The 10,164-nt window shown below is 42.4% G+C and overlaps 2 protein-coding genes across 2 annotated transcripts; one reads left to right on the plus strand and one right to left on the minus strand.

Annotated features, from left to right (window-relative positions):
- Window positions 1-6,148: 6,148 nt before the first annotated feature.
- On the plus strand, window positions 6,149-6,781 carry LOC141811694 (protein RADIALIS-like 6). The gene is made up of 2 exons (XM_074699731.1): window positions 6,149-6,445; window positions 6,596-6,781. The coding sequence occupies exon 1, from the start codon at window positions 6,192-6,194 to the stop codon at window positions 6,432-6,434; it is 243 nt and encodes an 80-aa protein (XP_074555832.1). The 5' UTR covers window positions 6,149-6,191; the 3' UTR covers window positions 6,435-6,445; window positions 6,596-6,781.
- Window positions 6,782-7,121: 340 nt separating this feature from the next.
- On the minus strand, window positions 7,122-8,678 carry LOC141848469 (phenylpropanoylacetyl-CoA synthase-like). The gene is made up of 3 exons (XM_074736501.1): window positions 8,458-8,678; window positions 7,793-8,343; window positions 7,122-7,711 (listed from the first exon to the last, which is right to left on the minus strand). The coding sequence occupies exons 1-3, from the start codon at window positions 8,633-8,635 to the stop codon at window positions 7,265-7,267; spliced, it is 1,176 nt and encodes a 391-aa protein (XP_074592602.1). The 5' UTR covers window positions 8,636-8,678; the 3' UTR covers window positions 7,122-7,264.
- Between the last annotated feature and the right edge of the window lie 1,486 nt (window positions 8,679-10,164).

Here is a 10,164-nt window from a genome sequence, read left to right on the forward strand (position 1 = left end):
GAGTCGTAATCGATCATCTGATCGATTATATAGAGTCGTAATCGATCATCTGATCGATTAAGCCATTAGGAAATCTGTGATGAAAAAATTTTCGTTGCAAAAATTATCCCAAAAATTTTGCCCGGGATAATTTTTTGCTCAAATTTTTTCAATTGGCGATGAAAAGTTGATTTCGTCGCCAATTTGGCGACGAAACGTAGAATTCGTCGCCAATTTGGCAACGACTTTGGCAACGAACTCGGTTTCGTTGCCAAATGCCCTAACTTAACTTCTCCCCCAATCCCCTTTCTCCTTCCTTCGCGATTTTTGCTGCGCTGCCGCGATTTTTCTCCGCCGAAACCCTTGCTGCCACCGGCCGACCTCCACGCGATTCCTCTGCTGCCTCCACCCTAAAAACCTTGCTGTTTTCGACCGGATATTGCCGGATCGTGTGGTAAGCTTCTTCCTTTTCTTTTTTTCTCATTCCGCGTTTTCCTCTTTTGGCCGTCGGACAGCTCCATCGCCGCCACCGGCCGGCCTCTGCCTGCTGCTGGCCGGCGCTGGCCGCGCTGGCCCGCGCTGGGCCGCGCTGGCCAGCGAAGTGCGCCCTACGCTCTTGCTGCGCGGCTGCTGGCCGCGCTGGCCGCGCTGCACTGCCTGGCCTCTGGCCGGCGCTGGCCGGCGCTGGCCCGCGCTGTGACTTCGGTGCTAAATGAGATGCGATGACGAGTTAATAACGGGCAAGGTCGAACATTTGTAGAAAAGAGATCAAGGATCAATAAAAATGGGAGGGTTGTATCAATTTCAACTTGTAGATGCTGATTAAATCCAGCAAGTATGATCTGTTTGTGTTGCTGAAAAACTAAGCTATAGACAGAAGAGAAACTATTATGTGTCAGAGCTTATGGAGCTTTCTGATCATAGCTAGGCTAAGGGGAGGTTCAGGCCATTACAGCACCAAGTGGTATTGCAATCCACACAAGGAACTACATGATTTTGTCCTAGATTAACATTAATTTAATGTTGTATTAATATTGATTAATGTTGATTAATTGTTAATATTGTATTGGTGTTGATTAATGTTGATTAATTATTAATGTTGTATTGATGTTCGATTGTGATGGGGTTAATGTGGTATTGATGGTGATTAATTTGTTAATGTTGTTTTTGCAGGTTGACAAATTTACGTTGACGAAAGTATTTAGGGAGATATTTTACTAGATATGCAAATTAATTTGTTAATTTTAGTTTGAATTAATATATGTAAATTTTAATTTATTAAATAGATTTATAATATTTTAATTGTACTTTTTCTCTTATAGATCATTTCTCCTGACTTGGTTGTGTATTTTATTTGGATACACCCTTTACAGACATCCATGATGGTAAGTTTTTAATTAAGCATTTTCATTATGCAAATAATTTTATATTTTCTAATATACTTCCTAATATGTTTTCTTACAGTCGCGACGTGGTCGACGCAGTAGCAGTAGTCATGGTGATGCAGGTCCCACTCCTTCAGGTGCAGCCCCCTCACCTTCAGGTGCAGCCCCCTCACCTTCAGGTGCAATCCCTTCTCCAGGATGTAGAGTCTTCGGAGAGCACACATGCCCATGATGTTTCATGCTTTCTTTTCTTCGTCTTCCGATATATTTATATCAGTACTTTGTATGGATTTACTGGATTGTTATGATTGTATATCATGTTAGCTAGACTAATAGACATATACACATGTCTATTGTGGATCTTTGTATGGATTGTATCATTTGGATGCATGCATTATGGATTTTGATATGGATCTTTGTATGAATTGTATTTTTGTATGGATGTTGATATGTATTGTTTGTTATTTATGTGTTGTTATATATGGATGTTTATATATGTTGTTATGGATTGTATATGACAGGTTTGTATGTTATAAATCGATCTGATTGGATCGATATGTAAATGTATATACAGGATAACCAATAAATAAAATGAGCATTAGAAAAAAAATTTTAGTCGACGACGAAATTTACAACGAAAATCATTTTCGTCGCAAATTTGCAACGAAAATCATTTTCATCACAAATTTGCAACGAATTTTGCGACGAAAATAGGCTCGTCGCAATTCTATCGTAAGTTACTATGTGTCAAAGTTTTGCGACATATTTTCAAATTTGTCACAGAATTCGTCGCCAATTGGCGACGAATTTATATTCGTTGCCAATTGGCGACGAACTAGATTCGTCGCCAATTGGCGACGAATAAAATTCGTTGCCAATTGGCGACAAACCAAAATCGTCGCTAATTGGCGACGAACTTATTCGTCGCAAATTGGCGACGAACTTATTCGTCGCAAATTGGCGACAAACCAAAATCGTCGCCAATTGGCGACGAATTATAATTTGTCACCAATTTACGACGAATAAGTTCGTCGCCAATTGGCGACGAATTCTGCGACGAATTTAAAAATTCATTGCATAATTGTGCGACGAAATTGGATTTTTCGTCGGAGCATTTTGCGATGACCTAATTACGATGAATTTAAATTCATCGCCAAATTCGTCGCAAACTCTTTTGCAATGAATTTTTTTAAAGAAATTCGTCGCAAAATTCGTCGCAGAATGCAGTTTTTTTTGTAGAGTCTACTCATCATCCGCTAGAGAAGCACGAGCGCTGACACCCTTCAGTTTCTCCTTGTGGTCAGAACCCTAAGTGAACCGTAGCCTCTCCTTCCTCCTCCCGAGCACGACCTTTCCTTGCTGATCACGTGTCAGCCGTCAATCCCAATCAAGATTTCCCAAAGCGCCCTTGCTCGGAGCCGACTGTCGGAGAAAGGGGAAAGGTTCCCCATCATGGCGTTCTTTCCCTTCTCTGTTGGAATTGAGATCTTCTCCCTGTAAGGTCGATGCTCTGATTGCGATTTGGTCGCCCCTGTTCCTCTTCTTCTTGCTGCAGAGACTATCGCCGGAGGAGAAGAGTAGATATTCGACCGACTTCTCCCCAAGCTTCTTTTCATGGGTTCGTCGCTTGCCGTTGAACATCGGCAGGTTGATCTTCCCTGTTGTGATCACCCATCAAAGAAGTCCAAACTATTTGGAGGGTTTGTTAAGATCCATCTAACTGCCTTGTTGTTTTTCGTGTACTATAGCCACCGAAGAAGGAATGCTGGTGAAATGTTCACCGTGTTTAGCTATGCCAAAAAAGATGACTTGTCGCTATCTAGCCACCGCCAAGTAGCCTTGATTAATCAATGACCATCAGTCATTTTCGCAAAAGCTTATGAAGCTTTCAGAGAATTGTTCCATCTTCGTCGGAAAAGTTTTGACTATTTGCCTCAACTGGCAATCAATGGTTGACCACCGAAAATTATACCGGGAATATGATTGTCGATAATAATTAAAAAACTCTGAAATTTATCACAACAAATATTGTTGTATATTAAAGTTTTCTCTCGTATCGATCGTTATTGATCGTCGGCTAGTACTGAAGATGGTGATACGACTCGTGACTTTGAAAGTTGTCCAGATGTGAGCTTGACGTGGATCACCAATAAAGGTGAAACTTCGACAAAGGTTACTCGATTAATGTCAATCTCACTCAACGTCATCTATCAGGTACACGTAGAATAATTATTATTCTAAAAAATTTTAAATTTCAGTCATGTCTTATTTTTGTTGTATCTTATTTTTGCATGTGTGTATTGTAATAATTAGATTTAATTATTAGTTTATTTTCATTGCGCATGTTTGTAGAACGTATAAATACGCGTAATGCACCAAGACGATCCCAACACTTTCTCCATATGAAAACCTCCAACTAACTTGAGCATCAGAGTGACCACGCCAAAGCTTGTCTTTGCCTCCATTCTAATCTCTACTGTGAGTTCCTTAGAAACCATGATTTCTTCTTCGATCGGAGTCTACAGAGTTGTTGCTTCCACCCTCACCCAATCCCCAATAGCTCATTAATCCACGATCTTTGTTCAAAACAATTGACTTGATTGCATGCCATGATTATTAATATCGAAGCTTATTGTTATCAACCAACATCTATGACTGTGACTCTTTTCAGATAAATCACAATTAAATGGATATGACCCATTTTATCTATTCTCAGGATTAAGAGGCAAAAGCTTCCACGAATGTAATCGAGTTGGTATTTAAGTGGTAGATTGTTATATTAGAGTAGAGATTGAATTTTGAAAAAATAATCTTTTAAGAAATAAAATTCCTCCTACCTAAAATGATTTCTGGATCATCATGATTTATTCTCTTCAAATCGTTGTGAGACCGATATTGAAAAATGTTAAGGATGAACATTTTCACCTTTTGCCACATGGATCAAGAGGCAGAGTAATACTCAATTACTCACTGTCTTTGTGTCTCCTCGTAATATTTTTGGTATATTTTTTTTTGATGAGTTTCAGATAATACAACCGAACAGTTTAGTAAAAGAAAGAAGAAATTGCAAATCTGATTGTTGTCAGTGGCTTACAGTTAGCTAGCTTTTCTGAACTAGTAGCAGAGACAGGCTTCAGGTCTGGAATTGGATGTTCTTGACATCGAAGAGGCTACTCATTTTATTACAATATTATTTCTCAGCCATGTCCAGTCAGCAAAATTTTGAGAACACACAAAGGTTTTGCACCAGTATTAATTCTTCCTTGCATTCTCTGCTGTTGGAGAAAAGCTTGAAAAGTTGTTTTTCCTCGTTACAAAACCAAATGTCATGATAATTCACCAAGCAGAACACTGACTTGGATTCTTTTGGCAGCTTGCTAATTGCTCATCCCAATCGGTTGTCAGTTCCTCTGGAGGACATGCATTTTTGGCCCCTCTTTTATACACTGTTGGGATGACATTTGATCTTTCTGTTCTGATGAAGTAAACCACATAAGACATAACTGTTATTAACAACAACTTTTGTTATTGATTCTCTAGCTAGCTTTTGCATGTTCCTTTCCAGCATATGGCTACATGATATATCAAATCTGTTCTATTCTTTTTCAGTGGAAAAAACTGACATAGGTTGCAGCTCAATAGCATTATTCTATCTATATTTAATCTCATTGAGGAAATAGGGAATCTAAACTTAAGTGGAAAAAACTGACATGGGTTTGGAAGAATCTTATTATAAACTCGAGTTGAACCTACAATTTACAGGGCTCAAATTTGAGAATTATTAGAAGAATGACCTCAAGGAGAATAAATATCATGTTTGCATATCACAAGTTTAATTTATTAGTGGAGTTAGTTATATTGGAGCAAATCTCCTGAAACAACCACCAAAAAAAAACCATTATTTATAGTATATCGACAAACCTAAGTTTTACGCTAAGAGGAACATGATTCACGGTGCCTGCAACGTGAAATGGATATCTTGTTTAATTGCAAGTGGATGAAAGAATCCCAACCAATCTGGTTAAAATTTACCCCTAGCTAAATTTATCTTGTGAGCAAGATATCCAACTTCTCAGGAAATTAGACATGCAGTCATCAAAGAAGATATATTAAGGCAAGTTGCTCGCAGAGCATCCTTTTGAGTGTTATTGTCTCCTCTCTGAGAGAAGAATAAGACAACGTTGAGAGCAATTTATGTCCACTTCACATGAAAGTAAAGGAAGGACGGGCCCTGTAATCTTTTGGTAAAAGGAAGAAGATAACACACAAGAGATCGAATATGCCATTTTCTGAATTGCAATCCATATCCCATCTCATCGAACAAAGTGAGTGAATTAAAAGAGATGAGAATCCCTGTGTTTTTCTTTTTCTTCAGTAAGTGGACTCCCTGTGTTTGAGGTTGTTATTTAGTGGAACAGAATCCACTTTGCCATGGAAGCAGCAGCAGTGGTGGAGAGAGACAGAGAAAGTACAGAGTCACGTTCAGCAACTAAAGCGACGTCATTTTATGCTTGTTTGAGAGGTGAGTGCCAGGATTAGCAAATTCTAAAGCCCTGAATTCCACGCAAGTCCACTTATGCTCATGCAAGCCAAAACATCAGAGAGAAAATTAAAGATCGGATGAAATAAGTGAGATTTTACACGCAAACATCTGAAAAGTAAACCAATCCAGTTAATTTTAAGATTTTGCAACTGGTCCAGATTGGTTCCACCACCACCTCACCTCAGCCCCTATAAAAGAGCCCCAGTCACGTACCATCCTTCACCAAACTGAACCACTTCTTCAACCTCCCTCCCTTCCACTCACTCCGATCCTCTCTATCCGAAATGGCGTCAGGGTCACTCTCCCGCAGCTCCTCTGGCTCCTCCGAATGGACGGAGCAGCAGAATAAGCTCTTCGAGCGCGCACTGGCAGTCTACGACAAGGACACCCCCAACCGGTGGCACAACGTGGCCCGCGCCGTCGGCGGTGGTAAGACTGCCGAGGAGGTCAAGTCCCACTACGACCTGCTCGTCGAGGACCTCAAGAGCATCGAGGCCGGCCGCGTCCCCTACCCCAACTACAAATAGCCCGACACCAGGTACATTAATCCGTCGCCTTTTCAATAACTCGATGTCATTTTCTTAGTGTCTCGATCGACTTGGCGTTTGAGACACCAAGAATCCATCGTTTTGTCCCTTGTGCAACCTATTCAATAGATTCGATAAGATATATTAATAATAATTTCCAGGCTGAGCATGCAAGTAGATGGTTTTGCAGTAGTGGAATACTCTGTATCAAACATTATGAAGTAGAAGACCTTCGCCAGTACACTGCTACCCTATGTACGTGTGTATATATTTATATTTGTGTCTGCTACGTAAGTTCTCAAGATTGCTCAGCTTCAATCTGGATGTGTTGGGACAAGTACTGTGTATTCTGACAATTTTATATGACTGAAATGCTACAAATATAGGTTAATCGTTCTCTATATATACGAATTAATTAATTAGATGGTAGAATCTGATCTTGCTGTTTGTCCTTTAATTTATTTGTTTGGTTTAAGTAGCAGCAGTGAAGTCTACAAGATCGTTTGGTACGAGTTTATTTTTCCATCTAAAAGTCTGTAACGATATTATGTGTGTACATGCAGTCATGCATGCTAATAATTATTAATAGCGTATTAATATATATATGTTGTCCAAAAATTTTAAAAAGTTTTTTAAAAATAATTATCAAACAAATATTGCGTAAAAGAACAGAACGCGTTGACTACATCACATGCAAAGGACAAATTATTAAAGAAAGAGAAACATCACGGTTGACATTTATACCAAACTGACTAGTCCACATACATGGGGATAGATTATACGTGTCGATCCGGAACGAGAGACCACATATAAATTCAACTGATTTTCCGTTAATTAATTAATTTGATGGGGACGCTGCGGAGGACGACGGTCTCGACGGTGAGGCCGGGGCCGAAGCCGAAGAGCACCCCCCACTGACATCCTTGGCCGGTGGTGGCGCAGCCCTCCGCCGCTGACAGCTTCCTCATCTCGTCCATGATGAACAACACAGAGGCGCTCTGCATGTTGCCGTACTCCCTCAGTACGTGTCTCGTCGCCGCCAGCTTCTCCGGCCTCAATCGTGCCCTCGCTTCCACCTGGTCTATGATCGCCCGCCCGCCCGGGTGCACGATCCAGAACAGCCCGTTCCAGTCCCCCGCCTCCGCCCCGAACGCCTCCTCCAGGCACCGCTCGATGTTCTCCCCCACCACCGCCGGCAACCTGCTCGCCAGGTGGAATGTCAGGCCAATCTCCCGCAGGTGCCCCCCGACCATCTCCTCGCTCTCCGGCAGCATCACCTGTCAATCAACGATAAGAATTTATGTATGCATGTTTAAGAATTCTCATTTAAGAGATGTGGAATTTAATTTAATTATCACCTGAGTCGCTGAAGCCACCTCATAGATAGGTCTCTCCGTGTCCTCCGGGTCAGCCCCAACGATGACCGCCGCAGCGCCATCGCCAAAAAGAGCCTGCCCGATTAGGTTCTCGATGTGGTCGTCGCCGGGGCCGCGGAAGAACATGACGTTGAGCTCGGAGCAGACCACCAAGACGCGCGCGCCCTTGTTGTTCTCCGCCAGGTCCTTGGCCACGCGCAGAGCGGTGCCGCCGGCATGGCATCCAACGTTGTAGAGCATCACGCGGTGCACGCGCCGCGGCAGGCCTAGGAGCTGGAGGAGGCGGTAGTCAACGCCGGGGAGGTCGACGCCGGCGGAAGAGCAGAAGACGAGGTGTGTGACGTCGGAGACAGGGCGGCCCCACTCCTTGATTGCCTTGTCGGCCGCCTCCTTCGCCAGGCGCGGCACCTCCTCGACAACGATCCTCTGCCGCGCGTCGAAGGAGGGGGCCATGTACGCGCACAGGCTGGGATTCTCCCTCAGCACCTCCTCCGTCAGGCACATGTGCCGCTTCCTGATCATCGATTTCTCACCTAATCAATCAATCAATCAATAATATATACTTAGCCCACAAATCAAGAATCCTATCGATAATTAGTTATTTATAATTAAAGTACTGCATCGATCGATCTAGTTAATTATATTACAAATCCGCTTAAACTTCTGCTTGAGCTCTATCTTGTCCTCCGCGTCAGTGATGCGGAAGTAGTACTCAGGGTACTGCATCTGGTCGACGAAATGGGAGGGATTGGCCGTGCCAATGGCGAGGACGTTGGCCGCGCCGTCGGCCGGCGGTGTTCGGCTGAAGACTTCCGTGCCTGCCATTGATTGGATGGAGCTGGCTAGCCAACTAATTATATATAGTAAAAACTGGTAATGGACAGATGAAGAAACCCCCCCGCTTGTCTATTTATAGAGAGCAGCACGATCTTTAAAGATGTCCGACCAGTTCAATCGCTCATAAACTAAAGTCAGCTAAAATGGACATGTCGTTAAATCTAGCCCACGTGAAGGTTCCGTTCTACTACGCTCCATTTCATACGCATGGCCGTAGTTCACTTGTGAAACCAGTCACTCACCTACCACCACCAGGACTGTGACTTGCTCGTCGACTTTTGTAAGTCTAAAACCGATATATATAGTAAAGTATAATAGAGGGGGAAGTACGCCGCCCATTGCCCAATTGAAATTTTAGAACAAATTAAAAGAAAAAAGGGCCGAGAAGGGCAAGCAACTGCAGGGGCTTGGCGGACGCACCGTGGTTAACCGTTCAGCAAAGTCTTACACCCACACCGTACCAACCACCATCGACTCATCGGTATGTCTTCTGTTCACGATGCCAAGGTTGACTTTAAGGATATCTTTCATTAAGTTTTTATATATAATCTTGATTATTAAATAATTATATAATTAAAATTATGAAAAATAACGTATAATTTAATATTATTTAATTTAATTTATTTGTTTAAAATTTTTAATATATAATCTAATTTAATATTTATTGTATTATCTTTTGTTCAATTAACACTTTTACAACTACATCAATTTTTTCATTAATTTTTTTAAAAAATAAATTAAATTAATAAAATTTATATTTTTTAAAATTTAAAATAAAAATGAGGGCAATTAAGTTCTCTCTTTATATATATATATACCGGCCATCTCCGGCCACCGGACCGGAGCCGATGGATGCGCAACTCACCGGCGCGGGGTCCGGTGGTCGGATTCCGGCCAAATTCGGCCTGAATCCGGCCGAATTTCGGCCGGAATCGGCCAACAGCTACTGTTGGCTGATTCCGGCTGAAATCGGCCGGATTCCGGCCGAATCACGGCCGGAGACCGGCCGCGGTCGACGCGCCCGGCGCCGGCGCGTCGACCGCGGCCGGTATCCGGCCGTGATTCGGTCGGAATCCGGCCGATTTCCGGCGAAAGCGGGCGCCACCGTGTCTGCCCTGTTTCGGCCGGAATTCCGGCCGGATTCCGGCCCAATCCGGTCGGAATCCAGTGCCGATGTGTGCGCCGTCGAGTTGCGCTTCCAACGAGTCCGGGATTGCGGCCAACGGTGATCGGACGACGAAGAACCGCGGCGATGAACAGAAGGAGGTCGGCTGTCGCGCACGGGTAGCGCAGGTGAGCGGAGCGCAGGAGATCAGTTCTCTCTCTCTCTCTCTCTCTATATATATATATATATATATATATATATATATATATATATATATATATATATATATATATATATATATTTTTTTTTTCATATTGTAGATTTTTTAAAAACAATTATGCACCATCAAAATATATTTAAGACATATTTCACAAATATATTTAAGACATATTTCACATAGTCATCGCAGACA

Source organism: Curcuma longa, chromosome 17 (assembly GCF_044706935.1).
Source record: "Curcuma longa cultivar G26 ecotype Majalengka, Jawa Barat chromosome 17, ITB_CL_G26_1.1, whole genome shotgun sequence".
Classification (NCBI taxonomy): Eukaryota; Viridiplantae; Streptophyta; class Magnoliopsida; order Zingiberales; family Zingiberaceae; genus Curcuma; species Curcuma longa.

What these genes read in the sequence shown, in the direction of transcription:
- LOC141848469 (XM_074736501.1), bottom strand. Translation starts at nt 8,635, where the DNA reads ATGGCAGGCACGGAAGTCTTCAGCCGAACACCGCCGGCCGACGGCGCG. An exon ending in GCAGAAGTTTAAGCGGATTT is followed by an intron (nt 8,344 to 8,457) that starts GTAATATAATTA and finishes TTGATTGATTAG; the next exon opens with GTGAGAAATCGATGATCAGG. An exon ending in AGGTGGCTTCAGCGACTCAG is followed by an intron (nt 7,712 to 7,792) that starts GTGATAATTAAA and finishes GTTGATTGACAG; the next exon opens with GTGATGCTGCCGGAGAGCGA.
- LOC141811694 (XM_074699731.1), top strand. Translation starts at nt 6,192, where the DNA reads ATGGCGTCAGGGTCACTCTCCCGCAGCTCCTCTGGCTCCTCCGAATGG.